General features: G+C 38.3%; 1 protein-coding gene across 9 annotated transcripts in view; it reads right to left on the bottom strand.

Moving 5' to 3' along the window:
• Positions 1-25,482, bottom strand: part of RALGPS2 (Ral GEF with PH domain and SH3 binding motif 2) — a 113,820-nt gene that overhangs the window by 13,178 nt on the left and 75,160 nt on the right. For 6 of the 9 annotated variants that reach the window (XM_085586683.1, XM_085586682.1, XM_021545911.3 and 3 more), the window contains 9 exons: positions 23,235-23,372; positions 22,259-22,349; positions 19,835-19,902; positions 19,044-19,179; positions 18,040-18,191; positions 8,944-8,998; positions 5,627-5,704; positions 3,981-4,086; positions 3,141-3,233 (listed from right to left, as the gene is read on the bottom strand). In XM_085586683.1, the coding sequence (XP_085442809.1) occupies positions 3,141-3,233; positions 3,981-4,086; positions 5,627-5,704; positions 8,944-8,998; positions 18,040-18,191; positions 19,044-19,179; positions 19,835-19,902; positions 22,259-22,349; positions 23,235-23,372 (917 nt within the window). The remainder of the gene's footprint in view (positions 1-3,140; positions 3,234-3,980; positions 4,087-5,626; positions 5,705-8,943; positions 8,999-18,039; positions 18,192-19,043; positions 19,180-19,834; positions 19,903-22,258; positions 22,350-23,234; positions 23,373-25,482) is intronic. The other 3 variants (XM_085586688.1, XM_077785288.2, XM_085586687.1) reach the window with 1 other exon arrangement.

Raw genomic sequence — 25,482 nt, 5'->3', positions numbered from 1 at the left:
AGAAAAGACAGATGTTTAAATGGCTCCAGAAGATGCTTGGAATATTTTGCTGAGGTAAATCTCCAATGTATCAATCTTTGAAAAAGAAACCTGCTTCAAAGTAGATGGCATCATCCTTTTTGCCTGGGAAGTCAAAAACCCCAAAGCCTAAATCTAGCCTTGGATCTCTTCATTTTGCAGAGTGAACCCCTTTGGGAATATCACTGGACAGTATTTGGAGCATTTACTCATGCTCTAGCTATCTAGGGATGATTGACCATCTGCAGTTCATTCTCTCCTGATTAACTTTTCCTGAAAATGCAACCAAACGTGAACAGAAGCATGACCCTTGACAAGTCATCTCCACAGACTCCAGAACCAAAGCTGAGGCTCTGTACAATAACTCTGTAGTGAAATGGATGGAAACCTAAGCCATCAATAGCCAGGCTCAAAGTACAACATAGGGAGAGCAGCTGAACAAGTTACTGACAACCTATTATTAGCCTGTTTCATAAACTGGAATCCATTACCAATCCCTCTATCTGAACAGCAGCTACCAGGTTTTCCACCCTAACTTCAACACAAAGGTCATACTCTGTGTTATAACAACGTCTGAAGCAGAGGTTTGCTGTGGCTACTCACTGCAAATGATTTTATTTTTTAAATAAAAGACAACTCAAACTGTAGTAAATAGCTATTACAATAGATAAACCTCAACTGCACCTGGGAAACCAAATCAGAGACTGAACTCAACAACAGGCTTGGCATCCACAAACAGAACAGAGCCTGTCTGCTGCCCTAAAAAGCTGAAAGTTCTTCTATCTTGGCTGTGTACAGCCAAATCCAAGGCTGTGCTGGACAGTTCAGCCCAACTGCATAGAGCCAGCTATTAAAAAGAAATTAATGTTCTTCAGCAGCCACTGCTTTTAACTGTCACTTCTCTTCCTCCTTTTCCTGGGAATTGCCTTGCTCAAACTCCTCTCAGTATCTGAAAGCCATGAGGCTGTAGGCTCCTGATGGGAAATCCTGCAAGCCCCCTGGACACCAACACCTCCTCACCTCTCTGCAAACTTCCTCAGTAGTTTCCTGGAACTTCCTTGGACAAAGAAACATGAGCACACAAGCATGTGAGACAGATTTTGGCTTCTTAAGCCTCTGTTCATCAGCAGTTTAGATGTTGTAGGTGTCACAGCATATCAGCAACTTCGGGAATATCAAAAGTCAATTCAATAGGGTTAGAAAATAATCTTTGAAAAAGCATTGTAAATGGATGTGACTGTATTTCCAGGCAAAGTAAAGGCTTTTACAGGAACAGAGACTCAGAAGGATCAGGTACCAGACTATTTACCTCTTTCCTTCATTTACTTTTGCTAAAGAAAGGGCAAGACAATTTAACTTATTGAAATTGTTACTCTGAAGGAAATGTGTAATCAATGTGAATTCAATGCACTTAATTTCCAATCAATATAATTCCTTGCTAAGCAATTTTTTTTCAAATTCTTGAACCTGCATGCTATTTAAATTACTTAAAAATGCTAACACAGAAGAGTGAAAAGCTTCTGAATGAATAGATACAAGTCTGGTAAAGTCCTCCATAATTTTTAAAGAATAGTGAACCAGGAAGACTTACAAATACACATTCTATTCCTAAAAAAAAAACAAAATGCAATTTTGGCACAAAGCCTCAAGGAATCACAGCAGTAACATGAACACAAAGTCTGACATTAACACAAAAATTTCTTTTCCATTTCTCAATGTTTCCAGAAAAAACAGGCAACTAGCTGTGAGTGACATAATGCCAGCACAAGTTCTTTCCTGGTTCTTTCTTTTTTTTTTTTTTTTTTTAATACTTTGCATTTCTAGTCATAATAGCTTACAAGTCTGTTCTTTCCTTTTAATGAGGTGGAATCCTTCCCTCAACTTTTCACTGAAGCCAGCAACAAATGCATCCAAACACACACACACTTCTCCCAGGACACCCAGAAGACAGAAGGATTGGCTAATTACCCTTCAGCCTGGGCTAGACAAATTAAGTAGGATCAGTTTCAATCTTACCTAAGCAAAGCTAGTAGGGGTGGATGGCCAAGAAACCACATAAATAGTTCTGAAAGTAATTAGTATTAGAATACTGTTTCCTAACGAACCTCCCACAAAAAATGGGAAATAATCTCTTAGATTAAGAGAACTTTATACACAAACTTTCCACAGAGCAACTTCAAATACCCAGGAGCCTGCGAACCAGAAATGTTAAGCTTCAAATCTCCAACCTCTGCACATAAAAATGTTAGGATAAGAAAACAGCATTTTGTACCAAATTCCCCTTTACAAGGATTCCAAAAGCAGAACTCAGTCTGCAAAATTCCATAAATTCTATGCAAAGCAAGTGCTCTACAGTGACAGTTGTCATAAATTAACCTGAAACACCTACCAAGGCAACCAAGTAATGATTCTGAGTAGTGAATGAACTCAGATTCAAGTATCTAAAATTTTAGCCTGTTTTTTATGAGAATCATTACAATTAACTAGGGACATCAAGCAGGAACAATGCACATCTTAACATTCGTACAGAAAATCCTCTTGCTCCTTCCCCACATAAGTAAAGCATTTTTTGCTTCTCTCAGATCAAGTTGCAGCAAATAAAAGGAACCCCAGCATCATCTGACATCGCAGCTCTCTGCTGAGCAAATGAAGTGTTTGGTACTCCACTGCACTTAATGGCTTACAGGACTATATAGAAAAATCAGATGGTCCAATTTTACCACACAGATGAAATTAGTACATGTTTAATTGCTGTATCTTATGATTGCTCAATTTTTCCTCATCAGTGCTGGTTTGGATTTCAAACCACGACAAACTGCTGCAAGACTCAAATCATCCAAAGATGGAGCTTTGAAAATGGACAGACCAATGACACAGTTCCTTTCCTAAAAGACCAGCAAAGTCAGAGACACATGGCAGATGCAAAGCAGATGTTCTTGGAGTAGCATACAAATGTAAATGATATTTCCCTGGAGTATATCCATATGAGGTGACTGACTGACTGGGAGACAGGATAGTGCTAACTAGAAATCAGGCAAGGCATGAACTACTCTTAGTGTTTACATCAGGAAATCACATTTTAGTTTTGGCAGGTGATACTGGAATATGCCTGGTTTACATACATGTTTTCTCTCTGTAGCCTTCAGGGATTTTGCAGCGTAGTAGAAGAGTTGGGTTCCACACAGTGCTACCCAGTATTTCGTCCAAGATGCTACCTGGAGAGAAAACAAGCAAATGAACAAACAAACCCAAAAGTGCAATGGATAAGTGAAATGCTTCATAACACTGAGGTGTGCAAGAGGAGGCACCATCCTGCAAGAACATGAACGTGCTGACTGTCCAGCCAAGCATCAGCCATATTTCCAAAGCTGCTGTTTGTTATTCATGCAGGCCTACAAATGCATGAAAACTCCAGAAAGCAGAAAGAATATGTGCCTTTCCTTTCTAATCTCAGAAAAAATGTTCTGCATCTTGCTCTATACTCCCTGCAATCCCTACAGAACACTTTGTGGAGTCAGAGTACATCTGTCCATTTCCTTTTCCATCTTAGGTATAAGGTATCTCCCATTGTTCTGAATATGTATTTTGATTTATCATTTATTATAATGTATTTGTAATGCAAATGCTAAGGGTTATCATCTATTGATAGATTGTTGGGATTTACCTACTGTTAAGGAAGACAAAATATGATTCTCTCAATTTTAAAGTCATCAGTAATTGTAGAAAATTTTATGTAGCATCCTCTTCTCTTCTACTCCCTAGATTATGTGTATAGCCTTACAAACTGAATAAATGCACCATACAGAAGAATCAAAACTCTGTCAATGACCCTAAATCATAATCAGAAAGGCAGAGGAGATCTCAGACACTTGAACTAGTTGCCCAATGGCCATTTTAATGTGTTCGTAACTGGGCAAAGGAAGAAGGTGAGAAAATTAATTTATTAAAAAAAAAAATCTTACTGTAGGTTTTTTGCCTTCTTTCAACAAAGTCTTCCTCCTGAGAACACCTTGAATAGTAACTGCTCCTGGATACAAATGAACAGCCAAATCTTCAGATTCTAGGGAGCTGAAAGGAGCATGTGAAGAGTTGTGTGAAAAAATATTTTTCCTAAAGTAATTTTCCAACCACTACCAAAAACTAATGCAAATACCTTTATTGTAATTTGAAAATGTCAACTTTCTATTTATTTGACTTCATTGTGGAAAAAAACTTTGGCTGTTACAGGGAATTGCTGTTGTGGAATTAACACTCGCAAGCAAAAGTGATCAGAAAAATTAATTAGCCAAGCAGGTAACCCTTAATTAAAAAATTAAAACTCAAAACACGACTGAAAGACAAGAAAAATTAATTTTAAAAAGTAAACATTTGAAGTACATTGGTACAGTTGCTGTACATGTTAAACCTCTCCTTCAGCCCTCACAGGAAAGATTTGACTATTTTTTGGTTAGAAACACCAGAACCATTAGCACATCAAAAACAAAGCACAGCTCAAACATGCACAATCCTTAAAATATCTGAAAGCAAGGAGAGTGGGCGGGAGCAGGAATAAAGAGTAGGAACCCAAACCACAGCTTTAAGGTGTTTTAATGCAACTGGTGCTCTACTGATCATCTGCCCTGCGAAGGATCGGAGAGCAACAGACTGAAACAAAGGCCAGGTACAGCACTGAGGAAAGAAAACTGAGCTTGATTAAAATTCCAAAGCTGACTGGCTTCAAAAACATTTCCAATCAGAGAAAAGTTACACCAGGAATCATTTCAGTAACTGTCAATCAGAGCATGTAACTAAAGTGCTGAACCAAGCAGCTTTCTGGAAAAGCCAAGAGATTGAACAGCACCCAAAAATCATTGTGAAGGAAACCAGGATTTGTTGTTTGAGCCATTATATGTCCAAAGTAAAATGGAAATGTGACAAACACTTTCATTGCAGCACCTACTGAGGATGATGATATGGAGACAATTTTGGACACTGACAGATGTGAACATGGGTTTCATTCAGTGAGACAATGCTTGCTTCTTAACATGACAAAGGTTTCACAGTTAATGGCAATTTCTTTCCCAACTACAGTGAGACAGAATCTGTATCCATAAGGAATCAGAATAATCAGTTAGTTTACTCTGTCAGCTTGCAAATATTATGCATTTTAAATTGGGGGCAATTTGAATGTGTCACTTATTTTAGGCATCTCTCTAATTTCAGAGAAGAAGAGCAAAAAAATGCAGTACAGAACTGCCAGCAAAGAAAACATCTGGAATGCCATCCATTAGCACCAGGAGCAGCTTTGTTTCCACACGAGAACTACCAGCACTGCTCCACAGCAGCAGGCAGTTCAAAAGCTACCCTGGCAAAACATCTTTAAGCCTTGATAGAAAGATCCAATGGTTTAGAATTTGGATTTGCAGACTGGAATAAACAATCCATATGCTGATATAGAGTAAGTCATTGAAGGGAGAAGTGTTAAGTCTGAAGAAAAAGGTCTCTACCTTTATTTTGACACATAAGTTAGAAAGGTAACATCAGAAAACACCCACTTAATTATTAAACCAAACCAAATCACCAACAGCAGAGGGAAGGTTTGACACCTCTGTGTGCAGTGGGATTGTACCTGCTGGCCTTCATGTGGCCTCGATGGCCATTTCGTGACACTCTTGTCCCCGGACCGAGAGAATGGTACAACCTGTTCCTGTTGGATTCCATTATAAATTGTATGCATTACATATACTGTCATTCACACAAACAGCACCACTGCTACAACAGCACAGAACTTTTTTTGTGTGCATATCACAAAGCCACTTCTTCCATGTAAGAAAAAGCTAATAATTTTATTTAGAAAAAGGCATGCAGAAGTAAATAATATGGTTTTTCATTTCATCAGATGCTCTCTTTGTCAGAACTCACAATACTGAAGTGTTTTACTGGCACTGATAATTAACACATTTTTAGAGCAAAGTCTGCATTTAGCTTAGACTAAATAAATGTAAAGAAACCATACTGATAAAACTTATTTTGAAATCTGACTTTAGATATTACTACAAAAATGGTTTCAACTTCTATGAGTATGACAACAGAAGCTGTTGGCTGCCAGGAACGACAAGCTCTGTCAAAATACACGTGACACTGTTTAAAATCCTGTTGTGCTAAATAACATGAAAATCAACTCAGCAATATTTCAATTTTCCAGTTCATCTATGCTGTACACTTTACGTGTAAGCTCCACACTTTAAAATCATTTACCTGATCCACACTGTTTTCCCTATTCAGGAACTGTGCCCCAGATCTTTTGTGCCTTTTGAACACTGCTTTGCTTCACTGAACCTTGTTTTTCTGAATCAGATCCCCTTAATCAACTGAATTCCATTTAAGTCAACACAAGCATTGTTCAGGCACTTTGTCCTCATGTCCTGTTTTTTTTATCCATTTTTCTGGCTTGTATTCTGTTGAATGACTGAAGATCAACAATTCTATGGGAGCAGCCAGTTAAGTACAAGCCTTATTATCAAAAAGATATTAATGAATCACCATCCACAACACAACCTGTTCCACAATTTGCCATCATTTTTTTTCTCAACATAACAGATATTTTTGAACTTATTAATTATTTTTCAGAGCATATTCAAGATTTTGGCAAATAAAACAATACAGAATAATAAAGTAAAATGAGCTGTTTATTTTTGTATACATATGGCATGCAAATTAAGTATATTTTCTTCTTACCTTTAAGCTTGGGTTTGGTTTTTTGGGGGGTTTTTTTGCATAACAAGGAGGCTAGCACTCTTGGAATCCTGCTATTTCAGGGAAATCTATTCAGAGACACTCAGGATAACAACCAGTGAGACTGAAGTGTCACCTAATATACTGCCCTTAACTAAATTTAAGTGTAAGGACTTGGAATTTTAGTCCTTCCAGTAATTTTGATTGGCCTGAAGGGACACTGCAATGCTGAAAACTCTTTCTCAAGTTTCAAACTAAGATTCTGTTGCACTTAAAAACAATCAGTGGCTCTAGTTCTCACCCCTTCTGCATTCCCTAGCTACAAGCAGAAAAGCCAGGAAAAACAAGAATACATTTTACATTTCCTTTTGTTACTTGAGGAATTTGTGTGTGGGGGAATTGTTTTCTACCTCTTAAGGCATATGACGCAGATTTAAGCCTTCCTACCCAAAGATGTTCCTAAAACACAGAGAAATACTGAACTCCTACTTGCACGGCACAGAAAACAGTCAATAACAATGTATGTATCCCAGTTTTGCCAGAGTTGGTAATTCCAGCCAACTATTGCCTCTCCCTCACTTAAAAAAACCTTTACAGAGAAAGGAAACCACTGTGCTTCACTGTACAGACCAAAATAAGAGACAGACCTTCTCTAGTTATCTTAAATTTTGACACTTGCATGTCAGTGTATTACCTATCAAATTTTAAAACATGCCTCATCTTATAAACCAAGAGACTCAAGGTTGCTGCAGATCTCTAGGAAACTCACACATGGTGATGGGAATGTCTGTAAGGAACCCTATCCCTCTCCCTGGAAGCAGGCAAGAGAACTCACCCTGAAACACATGAAACCTGCAACAAGGTTCCCAAAAGCTCTCAGGAGAAAGGCAAGTGCAGAAGGCAAGTGGAATTTGAAGGAGGCATCTTCTGTTTGACATGGAGCAAACATCTTAACTGGGGGAGCCTGTGGCTGCCAGCTCTCATTAGCAGAGGGATGAAAAGCCCCTGCTTTGTCTCAGGAGTCCACACAACAATTCTGAAAAGCGTTACCATAAGTTTAAACCTAAATTTTAAAGTTTCTTATGCTGCTCTGGGTAAAAACACTCAACTCACCATTTCTTCTAACTTAATGACTTTTTTTATCTTTGAGAAACACCTTGATATCAATACACAGTTCCATGAGGCAGCAGGAAAGGGAAAGAAAGAAAATCTTTTGACTGTTGTATGTGCTTTGTGATGCAGCCTGCAAGTTAAGAGATTGCCTTTCTGACACCATTTGTGTTCTCTGCTCATGTGGAATGTTACCTGATTAAATTGTTAAGGGCCTTTCCTCATGTATGTATTCATGTTTAAGGCATGAGGCATCCAGGAGTTCACCGTAGGCACGGAGAGATTTTCAAGGAGTTCTTCCAAAATGAGCAAAGAACCTTAACTGCTTCAATGAGTTAAATCAGAATATGTTTGTGGTAACAGCTCCCGACTAAAAAGACAAAGTTTTTTGAAAAAAGACTCCTATGAAAAATGTAAAAATAGTAGCAAAAGTCATCCATGGCAACTCTGAAGCTGATGGATTACCTGAAACTGTGTTATAGAAGCAAGCAATGCACTGTATTGTGCATCTTACTCAGCTGTGGGAAGGTGAATATTGCACCTCTTTCTGTGTTCAACTGCAGCTGTGTGTCTTTTTCCACATTCTCAAACACAACATGAGAATGCTACCTGAACACTCACAGGTGCTGGAAAAGGAACAACTTGTTAATTCTGGACCAGAAAGTCAGACATTAGCAAGGGGCATTGTTGTATAACAGTGAAAGGAAAAGAGGATGAGAGAGACAAAAAAGGTGACAATGCCAATGACAAGAGAGTAAAGGGACTATGAACAGATGAAGTGTCTCAGGGAAAGTGAAAATGAAAATTAGACACAAACAGCACATGTGATATCCACATATACAAAACCTTTGGGGTCTAATGGTTCTCTGGCTGAGCTCCTTCAATGATGTGTGCACTGAGTAAACACCCAATAGATAAAAGCCCTATTAACCATTAGTGAGCAGAAGGTGTTTCTGTGCTGTTTTAACAGATCCAGTGAAATTACTACAGCTTTTTAGTGTTCTTACAGACAGAAGATCTCTAGTGAAAAAAAGAACCATTTTCAGGACTGAGTGAGAGACTAATTAACAATGTGAGTAGAGAAACACAGGCTTTTATTACCTTTCAAAAGCTGGCCAGGAGGTCTCTTCACTGAGTTCAGAACCATCACTGCTACCTAGAGAAATATAACAGAAGATACATTATTTCTTCATCTACAAACCACCTCTGTCAATTGTATCTAACAAATCAGAATAGTTGAGATTCTGAATATCAGAATTTTTAAGATGAAATGCAAAAAAAATACTTCAGTAAAATACTACAAACAGAAAACACTTTGTGATTTGCTTCAGGAATTTCATATAAACTGAGATGGAGATTGAAGGGACAGGGTTTAGTTCCACATTAAGAAGTTGAAGAAAAGGAGCACTAATAAATGGGAATCTTATTTTCAAAATATAAAGAACATCCTAAAACCAGATTTGTCTGCATTTAAAAAAACAGGCCACTTATTTAAAAAATTTCTTATCAAGTCACACACAGTCATGACACAGGGGTGCAAATTCATTGCTAAATCTCCAATACATTATATGAGAAGCCTTAAACAATTATCAAAGCTATCTTCCACTTACTCTATCACATCACAACAGTATTATTTCCTTCTGTGCCTTGTGAACTAATCCAGAAACAATTCATTTTAAACACTGAATCTAGAGGAAAATCCCAAAACCCAAAAATCTGATGCATCCACTCAAGGCAGTCTCATAAATAAGACAGTAACTTTACAATTCCAGTAAATCCCATCAGTCTGAAAATGAGTATTTAAATATAGGTACAAGATGGGGGTTAGCCGTAATGTAAAAAATCAGTCAATAATTATCAGTAGGGATACTGTTAACAGAAATCAGTAGCTTCTGTACACAATTCCAAACTGTTGCCTTACTGCTATGCACCTTTCACACCAGCCTAGCTGCCCACATGAGCAATTGTCCTTGTTCTCACTTCAAACCAACATTTTTAGCTCCAGATAATCCCAAAGCCTAAATATCAGTGCAATTCAATGTCAGGCAGTGCTTGAAGCCACTTTTTGGCACACTAACTTGCCACCTTGTTTGCTCTGCTGCCTGAACACCCATATATTAAAGGGAAGCAAGAAAAGAATACAATTATTTTGAAAGAAACTAGAAAACAAACAAGCAAAAAATTTGGATCAATGCTCCTTACTCAAGAGTTCCCTCAGAGAGACAGCGGCTGAAAATGGGAACCAGTTCCCTGTAATTTTACACAGAAAATCAGCAGGGAAAAGCAGTGCCCTGAAAAATCATGTGTACAAAGTAGGTCTGGATATTCACTGAGTAAACACAGAGTAAAGATGGAGGCAATAAAGATTTACACACAGCAGGGGTAATTCCAGCCAAGAGCCATGAAAATCTCAGCATGGGCTGAAGTTCCCTCTGTGCAAAATTTAAGAGAAAATACAAGCCTTTATCTGCCAGCCAATTCAACTGAGATGCCTCTTCTGCAAACATTAGCTCAACATCCACATATTAACATGATCTCTGTGGGATACTAAATAATTTGGTCTCAGCTTATTCTGATTTTTTCCTAAAGGCAAGTCCTAACCTGGTTCACACCAACACTACAGTAAGAGCTGTTTGTGTAGAGATACAGAAGTGACGTTGCAGTGGAGGCATAAAGGGCTGCAAGCAGGGAGGTAAAATACTCAACAGGTAACTTGTGTTACTTCCTAGTAAGTAGAAGTGCCTTTAAATTTTTAGTGCTTCGATTTGCAGGTCATTGATCCTTAAGCATCCAGCTGCTGGGAGGGTTACAGCAGCAGGTAGCTATGTGCACAGCTGAGTAGCACAGTTTCTCCTCCTGTGACTTACATTTCCTCTGAGCTGTGGGGACAAGTGACCAAAGAGACCCAGTTACTGCGCCTGAGTAAGAGCTTGCACTTCAAGTGACCCTCTCAGACTGAATCTATCAGCAAACATTCAGGTGCCACAGGGCAGGTGAGCAAAGAAGTGGCCATAAAAATAATCAGGAGTTCTGCTCAGCACAATTTACACCTGACCTGCAACATGGCAAAGAGAATGTGTGGGCTGACCTCCATGTTATGCCAGGCACTTCTACACAGAAAGACTACCAGGTAAATCATTTACTACCCCGGAAGAAACAGGAGTAACCAGTGGAGTAACCTATCCAGGTGGAGCCTGCTCTTGCAGTAGGAATCTTTGCAGAGTCTTTACCATTTCCTGGAAGAAACAACTGTCACTCAGTACTTTCAGCAAATTCTACAATCCACATCACAGTGAAAAGCTCAGTGATTTACTCCATCCTAATGAAACCACAGCTGCATTCTCTGTAAGGCAAGACACAAACGTCTCTTCACACGGTTTGGGGATGAGGAGACAGAATCAGATGTAACAATTCAGAGACAACTTTAAGCAGACATCTTGGGTTAGACCTCCCAGCTGTCTTTGAAGAAGGCTGTTTCTGGTAGAATCTCTTACAGGAAGACCTTAAGGTGTTGAAATCCTTTTAGCAGCTGGAATGACAATTAGGATGGTAGAGTTCAACCCCAACATGAAAATAGTTTTCCTTGCATATAATTGAAGCTTTTTTTGTGGTTACTTGGAGCAATCTGTTCTGCAAAATGGTGCAACAAGTTCTGTCAAGTTATTCAGCCAGCACTGAAAGCATTAGGGATACTTAGAATCTTATTTATTTTCTTACTTATTTTCTTAGTAGTTCTTAGATTTAGCTTTTTATTAGCATATATATTAATATATATAGAGCTCTTCTTAATTTAGGCCCACTTGATAGATCCACACAATTAAAACGCCCTAATAAGACAGTTATTAAGTTACTGTTTGTATTTAAAGTAGGCTGATAACATTAAAATTCTATCTGAAATGGAAATGACATTTTGATGGCAATTGTATCAGTTTGGCTAATAAAGTTATATTCAACTGCTGTGCTAAGTACACTACAGAAAGGTTTAAAAGCTAGTGTTGCTTTGTAAAAATGCAAAGCAATCTAGATCAAGAGCTAAAATGTCACCTATCACAAAGTGGCAATCCTTGGTACAGTATCAGTACAGTAAGAAAACCTACAGGAATTTGGGGGCTTTGTAAACCAAAAGTTTCACTTAAAAAGTTAAATCTATACAGAAATTACCAATTACACTTAAAAGGATCATCAATTTGTAGAAAAATTGGACAAAACATCATAGCAATTGATTTAACATTTACATTGATCCCTAAAGGGGTTGTAAAAATTGTAACAAAAATCTGGAAAAGGTTGAATTTTAGTGTTTGACTATTCCTCTAACATCCATATAAAAACATCTCCAATGGGATTTTTTAGATTCTAAAACCCTCTAGGAGATACTTTGCAAGACACAAGTTCTGATACTAAAAACCACCCCTTTCCTGAAAAGCAAAACAAAATATCTGACATCTTTCCTTCCAAAACAAAACAGAGGTAAAAGGGACTGTTTTTAACTTAATATAAGTTAGATGTCTAGCCAAGTTCTGTTTAAACATTAAGTGTACTATTTGAGTGTCACCTCAACTGGAAATATTTCATTCATTCAGTACTCTAAAAATATATCACCTTCTTAAATTCTTCTCAAGTATGTACTCAATATTTGAGTTTTTCCAACAACCTCAAGCAAGTTCTTCAGGTTAAACTTAATAACAAATTCTAGGTAGTATAAGCCCTTTCTGTTAGTTGATGTTCTAAACAAATTTTGGCTTTATATAAGAAGCCACTTAAAACATTATCTTCCTAGTTTTCTTCATTGCTAATAAACTTCTGAAGCAGGACTGAAATAAATTAAAATCTTTAGGAAGGTTTTTTCCTATTTTAGGAATAACAGCATTTGGCAAGATGGATTTTTTTGCTAACTGCGCCGATGATTATCTGAGGAGGCTCAGGATTGTCTGCAGAGCCCCGGCACTGCAGCTCTGTTTAGATGTGAATTTTCTGCTCACATCTGCAGATGTGCACAGGCAGATGGATGTCTGTGAGACGTCTGTGCTCCAGCCACACAAACAGCATGAGGTTCCCAGTTATGGGACAGGGAATGCCTGTGCTATCCCATATCCACACCCCTGGTCATGGCACCCACTCACTGCCCCAAGTCTGGGGATACTGAACACTTAACACAGGCTTTCTTTATCCAGAAGTTAGTCCCCAAAGTTAAACAGGTGTTAACATAAACAAACCAACTCCAAAGAGTTTAAAAAGTCTTCAGACTAAAAATTCTTTCCCCTTCCCAAATCTGTCATCGACACTCTCTTGGCTCCGGTTACACTGTGTTTCCAGAGCTGGTGATGGACCTGACCGAGCTCAAAATTCTCCCATGAAAACACAAAAAACTGGTCAAGAAGCCTGAACATCAATGGCTGCAGCACAGCCCAGCCAGACAACACCACAGAGATGGGCTCCATGCCCTGAAAGCTCTGCTCTGCTTTGGCGAGTTCACAACCACACTGTGAACTCCTCATATGTAGTTCATGACTATAACAAATCTAGCAAATCCTCATATATAGTTCATGACTATTTAAGTTCAGTTTAAGCAGCTCAACTCTGGTTTCCCCGTTAACCAAATACAGATGGCAGGGACTCTGGCAGAGGACTCGAGCAATATCATGCCAGAGAATGGATAGAAACACCATCACTGAGTTTCATTGTGAAAAATCAGCAAAAGCAAATAACCAAATGGATAAAGATGGGGCAGAAACAGGGGGTTTGCATAACTACATTGATGTAAAGACATCCAGAGAGTGAGCCTTGGACCAAACAGTACCAAGAAAGACTGGGGCAGAACTGGAGTGCTAGACTGTATCTTCTCCTCTCAAATCCAGGCACCTACACGTGCATTTTTAACCTCTAATATTATACAGTTTTTTAAATTTAGTTTATCACTAAAGTAGTAGTGGCTCACAATAGCAAAACCAGGTATCCACATTTAAGGCAAGAGTCAGACATCCATATAACTCATAAAAAGGAAATATATAAATAAACCTGACATACTTTTTCTGCCTGAAACCGTACCTGAAATCTGATCTCATGACTCAGTCTTACACACCTGAACAGCACAGTACAGGTTAAAGAATCAAACAAACACTGGCTGTGTAAAGGTCTTCCCTACTCTACAGGCTGCCAAGACCTCTGAAAGTGAATGTATACACTGTATACCTACACCTATACTTCATTTATTTAAAGAGAAATATAATCCCTTGTAGAATTCAATAACTTCGAGTGGTGACTTAATAGAGGAATTCATTAAAATGCTGATTTCTCATATGTATTTCATGCCAGTTTAGGTTTGGAAATGTACTGTTCTTACAAAGGCACTTTCTTACATTAATTCACACTGATTTAGAATACCTTTCTTTGACTGCAGTATTAATTCCTCCAACTGCATTAGAACAAAGGCTGAAGCTGTTCTCCAGTGATTGCAACAAACAAACAAACAAAGGCAAACGTTCAAGAGTTCTAGTTTTTCCAGAGCTTTCATCCATATCATTGTAGATCAGGAAAAATAAGTGGAAAAAAAAATAGCTTAAAAAGAATTTGAATCCAACACTGCCACAAACCATAATTGTTTCCTTTGAATTTTTAAGCACCTCAAGTTGCAATCTCAGTTTCAGCAGTGTTCCTGTGTTCATACCTTGACATCTGTTTTGAAGCGATAATATATGAGACAGCACTCTCAAGGAATAACTTTCAGCAAAATTACTTTGCAACCTCTAGGTTAGATGCTCTAAGATGAAAAAAGCCACATAGAAGTAATATATGAAAAGAGGGGCATATTTTACGCTGTCCCTTTACTTCTGAAGAATTAGCTGAACAATTTGCCATTGTAAACAAACCCAGCTTAAGAAATTCAGTAACGCAGCAGAGCCACATTGGTGGAAATCCAAAGCTTCTGAGAACATCAATGAAACAAGCTGAACAATCCTGCAAAGATACTTAAGGACACTTAAGCAATAAATACTTTGAAAATGTAAGAAAATTGGGAATGAATAGAGAACCATATATTCTTTGGATAAATATCTTATGAATTAAAGGAAGTTTCATGCTATTTCTGAGTGGAACCAGGATCTAGTAAAATCATCTTAATTGACCCTACTTTTAGGTGAGGAGGTGACAGGAGGCAAATACAGGCAAGAGAACAGGTGGTATGAATGTGCAGGTGGTTCCTTGAACCCAGCCAAGAGCAATGCTCACACCTCAGCAGGGCAGAGTGTACACAGTGACCTCACCAAAACAGTGACCTCATCCAAACACAGCCCTCCAAGAACAAAACCACGTTGTAGCTTTAGGCCTGGCTGATAGCAGTGAGTGGGGGTTCTCAATGAACTTCCACTGCAAAGTAAAAGCATCTGTCCCAATTTACTGAAAGCAAATATTCTGGACTGTCTGCACAAAACAGACATTTTCAGCACTATTCATCTGTCTGGATTTGCTTGTGTTGTCTCTCAAAGTGTCTGCAATCAACAGAAATAAAGTGGGGTTTTAAGGACTCGAGCCATATAACCTCTTTTTAGCCACCTACCTAAGAATGAGATGAATCATATCCTTGAGGATTTCAATTCTCTATGGATTATAAAGAGTTCCAATTGTAACTAGCTCAAATGTAGCCATCTACTTTATAAATATCTAAAACTTTAAAGAGGCTATTTCTTCTTGTTACACTCCTGAATTCAAGAGAACATTTCCCATCTGACACTGTGGGAACTAGACAAGTGCTTCTTCCTTCTTATTAGAATAGCCCTGGCACTGCTGTAAAAAGACGTCTCACTTTTTAAAATTTTCTGTCCAGATAACAAGCACCCATTTATAATATAGGAGGACAGCAACAGAAGCAGAGGTACAGCTCCCTGATTCCAGCATAACACATGACCATCAGCTATAGAATGATCCCACAGTGCTAGGAACAAGAACTATTTTGACGCAAGCACAAGAAATCAATATAAAAGAGACTGTATCTTTAATATTTTTGAGCTTGTTTGTTTTCAGGATGAGTTGAATGTACACACTCAGCCTCCCATCGTTGAAATTAAGAAAATCTGATAAAGGTCTCTGACCTTGGCTGTCACATCACAGATCAGCCTGTTTTGAGCAAACCCCATACCTGCCTCACTTTCTGCATTGCTGCTGCTTTAGGAATCATTCATTGCAATAAAAACCGACCAGTTAGTATATTCTTCATCTGTGAAAGGTTAATGACATGGATGTACATGCTCTGCACCATTCCTAGAACGGACTGTCAGCCTTTCCCAGCATGGCATAACCAAAATGTCCATCATCACTTCAATGTATGCTTTAGGTTATAGACTTGCTGATGGATTCCTGTGGACAGGAATTGTTACACTGGTGGTTTTTTAATATTTAACAGAGGCAGATCCTATCAGATCCTCCAATATGAAAGGACTGGAAAGGTCTAAACACCTCCGAGCCCTCAAAACACAGGAGTGATTTAAAGCAGCGTTACAGTTGTCTTTAAAGGCACATTCAAGGTGCTGACATAGCAGAAACTCTGTCCATGTTTTGAAGAAGGATCATTTACCCGAAAAGTTAAGTCCTATATAGCTTATATGTAAAAAAGGTAGTCCTGTTTCTAGAGCAACAGGTTTAAATCCACATTTATGTACACACATTCAGGAGACATTTTCCTGACCGTCTTTTGAAGCTGTGTTGTAGAATACCATAAACCTCCTCTCTGCTGCACTGACTGTACTAATTCCAAGTCCTAAGCAAACAGACTACTTCAAACATGATGGAGGAACTCAGCAGCTTCAATCAACTTCCTTAAATCCTGCTGAGGCAGCAGCACAGAATGCCAGACAACTTACATTTCCAAGAATTCTGAAGTAATAGATACTGCAAACCTCCAGAACCTACCCTCTTCTTCCATACGTATTTCTAGCACCTCTATCAACCTTTTGTGTCATTGTGCCATTTGTGTCATTGAAATTTTCATCGTCAAGAAGCAGCTAAAAAAACACCACTGCTGGACTGTCAAAACACTGATAAAACTGAGTATGGGGAGCCTGGAGATGAAAGAGAATGGGAGAGGGGAATTTCTAACAACAAATGCCAATCTTGGATAAAATGCCCAAGGTTGCTGTTTTACAAGTCATTTATTCAAGTCTTCTAAAGTGGCAATTTTGTTCCAGCTTGTCAGGTCATGCTTGAGCTAGAGAACAGAATTGAAAAATTCTGAGAGGGACAAAATAGGAAAATCCTATATTCTCCAAAAATGATGAGTGGTTCTCAATGTACCTTATAAGAAACTGCCCATCAGCTCTGGCAAACCTTCCCTGTTAGGCTCTAATGGAAGTACATAAATAATTTACCCAGGAAAAAAAGGATTGACTGCAGAGAATTTCTTAGGTATTTAGGTAGAAAACATCTGTAAAACATTGCCCTGAGAAAAGGGCATAAATGCATAAAAATTGAACACCATTAAATTCTATCAAACAAATAATTCTGAGGAAAGGACTGCAGTGAGAGGTTACATTTGTCCAGCTGCAGACAGGTAGATTTGAGAGGCACTTGTGTCCTGTCCTCCCTCCACCTAAAAGATCTATGTGCAACAGGAAAAAAGAGCACCTAGTCTGACAGAGGAAACTCAGGAAGCACAACTTCTCAAAAAAACCACCATCCTAAATAGATGAAGATAAATAATTTATCAAAATTTACTATATTCTGACATTTTGAGGTATTTGAAATTTACTTCTATCTTCTGTTGAAGTCAGAAACACTTAGAAATTATGCTCTTAAAACTGTCAGCAATTTACACTGTTAAGTCAACATGGCATTTTACATAGAAATCTCACTATAAAACTTTTTAAACTTGAATTGATTTAGGGGGGAAAAAGATAATAGAAAATTATGTCCCATACTTCCTTCCACCTCCATGGAGGAAGAGGAATATTAGAAGCTGTTATCACTAACAGAGATAAAGAAAAAAAAAAAAACCAAACCCAAACAACAGCAAAAAAAATTTTTTTTTCCTTATTTCTCAGTTTATGGTGTGTAAATGAAGTCACCCTCCTTCCCCTACATTTTTCACATTTGTTCTACAACAGAAGCAGTCATTTCGAACAGCACTGCTGTAGGCTAAATCACCATCTAATTGTGCTAAAACCTTTATTAAAAGCCCAGGCACTGCATGGGTGTGTTGGCAGCTCCTACCTATTGAAATTCCACTGGACAGGGTGGAGCTCTCAGCCTGCCCTCGGGATGGGACGTGGGGCTCCATGACGCTGTCATCCAGCAGGTGCCGTGGTCCCGCATTGGGGAATGTCGCGCTTTTAAATTCCGCCGTGTTCGTTTTGTGTATGAAGCTAGAAACCAACGAGGACACAACATTACAACCTCGCCTTTGGTGTGTCTCAGGAGCTGCTTTAATATCCTGAAGGACTGTGTGCACTGTGCTCCTGAAGCCCAACTAAATCATGGCCAAATCATAAGCAATTGCGCACAAATAAATTATCGCTAGGAATTGTCAGGTTTAAAACTGCACAGGAGTCATGTAACAACAATGAAGTTAGGAGTACATTAACAATTACTTCCAATATCTTATGCAATTTTTGTCTTCTGTAACTGTATTTTTTCTCTTCTATAACACTTCTATAATTGAACTGCAGTATTGCATTCCAGCTCATTAAAGGTGAATTTACATAATAGAAGTTATTCATTACTGAGTAGTTACAATCTTGCATTTTGAAGACATGACAAGGGAAATTATGAGATATTGATCAAGATATTATTAGAAGTACATTTATATGGAAAAAGCCTGACGCCATTACTAAACAGAGCTAATCTACAAAGAAAGTCTATAAAGGAGGTCTCCTAGTAAAAATACCAATTAAGCAGTGATATAATTCTGAATTTGAAATAATTACAGTGGCATCGAGTTACTAAACAGTGATAGTTTTGTCATTCAGAAAGAGCCATTCTGGTTAACTCACTGACTAGTCTTATTATCACAACTTCAGCCTTCCTGTTTTGATTAATCTCTTTGGTTGGGATATCAGCATTATAGTTCTGAGCTTGCTCCCTGGCTACAAATTGCTCTGTGAGTGAAGTCCTGTGTACAAGTCATGCTACTTTTTACAAGCAAAGCTTTTGTATTGAAAGATGATACATCACTTCAAAAAAAAGCTCAGGATTTTTAGGTTAAGCAAAATGCTGACTTGTATCCCAGACTGTGGCATTTCCTATGTCCATGGGGTATCAGGTTCCGAGGTGAAGGGGGTGTTGGTGGTAGCAAGGCTCCTTCAGCTGCAACACTTTTCCGTCCACTTTGTGGAGATGCTCCGACTTCAGAGCCTGGGAAGAAAAAAGACATTACTCCCAAGTAATTTCAGAATTACCCACAGGGTCACTTCTTAGAAAATAATGGAAAAATTGCACAAAACTTCCTAAACTCCCTTTATAAGAGATAGCTGCAGAAGAACTTACTGATCTATTGATAATTAAACCCCCTGCACTTCAGGGTTTTTGCACAGGATTAAAACCAAACACACTTAGTTCAAATAGATTATCCAGTGGAAGTATTTTGCAAGTCCTAAAGGTGGCTGCATTTACTCTACCAGCACTGGGCATGTTCCACTGATTCTACATTTTCAAACTCCTGCCTTCAACCACTTTTGGCATTGACCAAGAAGAATGTTCATTTTTGGAAGCATATTATGCCATGAAAAGTTTAGATGAAGGCTCTTCTGTCTAGACACAAGAAAGAATGAATATTTAATAGCTCTTCACCCCAAATGACATTAATAACTTAGTGCCACAATACATACAAGAACCTAAAAAAAATGACTCAATTCCTTCTTTACAGATCACCTTTAGACTTTTTATTACAAACATGCAGTGTTTAAACTTCACACTTCTTTATAGCCTCAGGCAAATATTTTCCACGTCTGCAATTCTAAAATAATGCACATGACAACCTCAAGTCTTCTCACATTTATTAAGCATTTACCTACTAAATCTTCTCTGGAAGCAGCAGAGTGGGGGGTGCTGGTCCCTGGTTCTATCTTTAATGAAAGTCTGCATTAAAGAAACATTAAAAATTACTTATCAGGAAATAAAAATATAAGTTTATGAAGAAGAATTTTTTAAATTTATGATTGCAAGCTGCCTGATTCTGTGAATGCAAGGAATACTATGAAGGTAATACAAACAGTGCAGAGTTATCTTTAGCACACACTATTTCCAAAATTGATTTTTCCTGCCTATTGCTTTGGTTCACACAGACCACCAATGCCCTGGGATGTCTGGTACACACATGAAACTGCTACTCCAGATAAAACCTGGGAAAAATAAAATTGAAAATAGTACACAACTTCTCCCCCCACCTTGGCTAAAATATTTATTCTTGGAACACTTAATATTTTAAATTTTTTTATGAAGTGCACTAGTGTGCCGAGCACCTAGCCTTTTGTCTTTACTGGTCCAAAACCCAAAATCCTCTTCTGTGTTTTGGAAAATACATTATCAACTTGATTTCAGCCATAATTCAAGCTTTTTCTGTAACTTTTTAATGCCATTTCCAGCAGGCCTACAAAGAAGACAGACTATAGGGGCAGATAATTTCAGGAAGATGAAGTGTATCTTGTCCACATAGTTTGCAGAACTAAAATCTTTGAAACTACTAACACTGAAAAAGCATCTATTTAATTTTGGGGAGAAAAAGTTTGAAGTTTGACAGCTCATCTCCCTCTCATTCCAGACAGCATAGCAATGATTCACTACAATTTTATAATTTAATTTTTTTTTTCAAATAAAATCTTTTAGGAAGAAAAACCATATATCCAAGTCACAGTCACTATTCTCTAACTTCAACCTTTTTGCTGATAGGGCACCTCAGGGGATGAAAAGTAGAAGAGTGACTTTAAGTAAGAACAATTCTTCAAACACACTCCTCAACCATAAAAACATTCAGTTTGAAGATGTACAAAACCAGATGCTGTGAACTGCAGGCATGGTTCTGATTTATGTGCCACTGTCTCCAGTCATTGCCCTGCTACCAAAACATGGATTGTACAGGACAAAGAGACTGCAGCTCCTTCATCAATCAAATTCCAACTTCTAGTCAGTCCTACCCAGTGAAGGTGAAGGAAGGTGGAGAGTGGAATTCATGAATACAGTGTTCTAAATAGACACTGCAGGTAAGAGGCTTGGGTTTGGGTTAGCTTTTTTCCCCTTCCTTCAAATGTTTGACCACGGAGCTTTACTCTTCAGTGATAGACAAGTGACACTTCCCAAATCAGGCTGTAGAACACCCCAGGAAAAAGGTGAAGCTGGATGCTTCCACAGGGACACGCAGAGAATAACTTACAAACCTCAGAAGAGAAGCCAAGGGTCTGAGTCCTCGTTAACTGTTCTCTGATATAAACTGAAGGGTCCCCCCATTTGCTGCCTTTCAGTAAATCCAACTCAGGGCTATTAAATGGCAAACACAGCTGCTCCTAAAGTGTGCATCCCCCTCCTGCCATTCCAAGGGAGCTGCACAAGCAACCAATTCAAGCCCTCTGAGGTGACAAACTTCCCGGGCGGGCAGGATGGGATTGGGTGGGGAACCTCCTCGAGCACATCAGCCAATGAACAAAACCTTCCTTCATGTGCAACAGATTTGCCTTAGGGTGTTTCCTATCCTCAGTTCCTGTCTCTTGCCAGAGATTTCCCTCCCTCAGTTTTGCTGGATGCCAAATCACTTATTACAGTAATAATCTTTTAATTAAGGATAGAAATCTTGGGTGGAAGGCTGCGAGGAACAGGCAGAGATGAACAGGAACTTGCCCCTCAAAAATCAAGTGCTGTTTTACTCACACTTTATAACCTATCAAAGAGGAAAATAAAATAGAATAAATCAAAAAGGAAAGTATAAAATGAAGCATTATCTGCAAGTGAAAGCTGTAAGGTCACCCTCAGTAAAAACCTGGGATTGGATGCACAGATGGTTTTGTTCTGATGAAGAATGACTTAAGCCATGTCCAACCACAGGATTCCTCTTAATGACATAACAGTGTTAAAAGGTAAACCACATGTAGAAAGTCCTTCTCAGCAGACCAAACCCAAGTGAAGCAAGGCTTTGGTGCAGTCTGGCATAGAAAAGGAAGCAGTTCTGCCATTCAGCATGTGGCAAAGTGCCTTGAGCACAACATCCTGCTGGAACCACAGCTGCTTGCAGCTGCTGTGTCTGAGGTGCATAATCACAGAATCACAGAATAGTGTGGGTCTGAAGGAACCCTAAATCTCATCTAGTTCCAAGCCCCTGCCATAAGCCGGGACATCCACATAATACAACTCCCCAATGCAAGTGCAATCTCACAAGTGACAGGCTTTGAGTTATACAAGTAATTTTGTAATAAGTTATGGTCAGTTTATAGCATTTTGTACTTACTTGTAATTGTCATCTTCTACAAACTTTTGTAGTTCTTCTATGTACTGAACGGAGTTTAGGTATTTTTGGACATGAGGCAACATAGGAATATCTGGAAAACAGACACCATTCATTGACACTGAGCCACCCATTGGTAAGCAAAGCTTTTTTCCCAGAAACTATTTGAACAGATTTAGATCTCTTGCCTTATTATGTGAAATGCAGGTACAAACTACAGGCCCTAACGATACTGAAATTTTAGAATTTCATAGCAATTCTCATGCATTGAGCTGACACTCCCCACACACAAACCCCAGAGCTGCTTATCAGAGCACATGTAAGGGAAAAGTAAGACAACATCCCTGGCCAAGCCAAAGGCCTGGAACATGGAGTCTGAGGACTCCTTCACAGTCCACATTCTCTTTACACGGAGCTCTCAGGGAAGCTGAATGTCCTGTAATAATTCACATTTCATCATCACAAACACAGCATTAGGACTTCAATAGAATGGGAAGAGAGGACTGTGAGGGAAACCATCTTTGAAGAAAAAAATACATCATCTGATCTATGGACAAAACTATAAATGTCCAAAAGACAAGCTGAGTGTATTTTATTATCTCCAGTAAAAGTACTATTCCAAAAGAAATCCTACTTTTAGTATTCAGTCATAAAATTATGAACACAGGGATAGAAGCTTATAAATACCAGTAAAACTACTCTTGAGTATGAGGTACTACCACACATTTATCATCAGAAAATATATATTGCAGTTTGCCTGATGTAAGAGAAAGGCAATTTTATTGTGTCTCCTCACCCTGATGCTCTGTCTTAACCAACAATTACTAGAATAAACCCAGACTTTTGGGCTGAGAGGATGAGAGAGGGTGTTAGTGACATTCACATAGGTCCAACCTTACTTAAATTGCATCACAGCAGACAAAAAATAAAGCTTATAAGTTCTTCTCTTTAACATTGTGATATTTAAACACTAGCTTACCATATTCACATGACTGCTGCAAATCTGAGATAATTCGAAGAATGTTGTTCATTAAATTTGTTCTTTGCTCACTTTCCAGAATGCTTGCTGTTGAGGGGTAGGCAGAGTCAATATATGTCAAGTCTGACAGATAAATACCTGAAATGAGATTAGAATGAGAAGATTCTTTGTTTAATGTCTTTCACTGAGCAGAAAAAAAAAGCCCTCATCAAGAATACTGTGGAGGATTTTTGCTTGCACTAACATTATAGCAGGTTGACAAAAGCATTGTCTCAGAATAGGCTTTTGGATTTACCTGGGAAATAATTTTAGAAATCCAAAAGTAATTACAAGGACATGCACGGCTACTCATAAACCTCATCTTCTCCACAGCACCAATTAACTACTCCCTTGACAAATACAAAGCATACTAAACACACAATACTAAAATACACCATCAAAATTAATTGTTTAGGAAGTCTACTACTTCATTCCTCCAAAGCAGCAATTAAAAAACAATAGAAGGATAAATTATACCCATAACACTTCAAGCTGAATAAAAACTCAAGCTTGACTTGCAGCAACATGGGAAAGATTAACTTGGGAAAATGGGCAACCAGACTGAAATGAATGAATCCTGCAGTTTGTAATAATCACAGCTCCAAAGATACAACAGCCTTCTAGAGTCACTGCATATTCCCTATCTGCCTTCTTCCCCTGCACTGCTTGCAAACTTACTGCTCCTTCAACCCCCTGTTCATGCAGAGAGGAAAATCCTTCTCCTTACACACACTAATGCTACAGATATAAAACATTTTATTTCTAACCACAACTCCATTTCTTGAACTTCACCTGTTTGTCTCAACTAAGCGAAGCATATCCTGACCAGCTCTGCTGTTCAAAGGAATTGGTCTGCATCCCTTGCATCTTTCACAGATATCCCAATTTAAAAAAATGACACAAACTTAAATAATATTATTTAAGAAGCTTGTTTCAGTAACAGGGAAATTTTAAAATTATATTTTACTTCACCTCTCAGCCTTGTACAACCAAAATCATAACAAGGACTTTGGCTTTACAGGTGGAAGACTATTAATACAACCTCACAAGAACAGCAGTTGTGTTTGTATAGCACCTAACCAGTACAGTCCTCAAATGTGAGCTGGGAAACTCTGGGCATCCCTCCAAAAGCAACACACATGCACACACGTGTGTGCGCACACACAGAAACAAATTAAAATACTTGTGGCTGAAAGGTGACATATAAAAAAGTGAATAAAAAGGTATTATACATGACCTGATATACTACTAAATCTCTCAATTTTCTGTTCTTCTAGAAACAGTTTGCTAAAAAACAGAAAGGATAATCAGAAACATCAGGTAGTGGCATTTAATTGCTATGCTACCTAAAGTGCATAAGCTGTCCTGAATCTGAATTTACTAACCCTTGTTCTAACAACCCTTAAAAATCCCAAACCCTCTCAGTCTTCCACAGAAGGAAGTAAATCATACTTATTAACTATATTTAAGGAAATTCCCTGTAACAGGCACCTGCACTATTATGCAGGATTTTATAAACCACTGTATTTGTGGAATTACCTCTGAATGACTTGTACTGATCTTTTAGCTAAATCAAAAACAAGTCTTCTGCAAAGAGCAGTTTTCTAAACCTATTGGATGCATTTCTATGAAATCTAAAATAATTTTGAAAGCATACAAGGGTAGTTCTCTTTCCAATGTAATTGACACTGCCTTTGTGAAGAAACCAGAAAGATCAATGGCTGTAAATTGAATGCACTCAAGTGCTGGCTTGAGCATGGACAGAACCAATCCCAGATCCTGTATTTCTTGTAGAACGTAATCTCTGTGGCTTTTGCTACTTCTAACACCAGTCAGATGTTATCAAATATTCTGATACCTATCCAAAGCCATCACACACAGAGTTTTAACATTTTCCACATGTATTGGAGAATTCATGCCTTTAACAACTGGAACTGTTTCTTATTAAGTGAACGTCAAGAACTGAATGCGACATTCTGTTGAACATTCTTCTAGACTACAAATGCTTCATTTTTCCTGTTGTATCCAGCCAGGCTGCCCCTTTTATTCCCAGCAACACAAATCGAGTTTTATCAGCCTGAAAGAATCTTTCTTCTAAATGAAGCCCAGTACTGTAATAACTTGAAAGGCATCTTTAGGCAGCATAGTAAAAATGTTTGATTTGTAATTGCCTGCTGAACTCTTGCACAGTCCGTTGCCATATGGTACC

Source organism: Lonchura striata, chromosome 8 (genome assembly GCF_050655825.1).
Source record: "Lonchura striata isolate lonStrDom1 chromosome 8, ASM5065582v1, whole genome shotgun sequence".
Classification (NCBI taxonomy): Eukaryota; Metazoa; Chordata; class Aves; order Passeriformes; family Estrildidae; genus Lonchura; species Lonchura striata.
The sequence above is the reverse complement of the archived record's forward strand: the minus strand, read 5'-3'. Positions and strand labels throughout refer to the sequence as shown.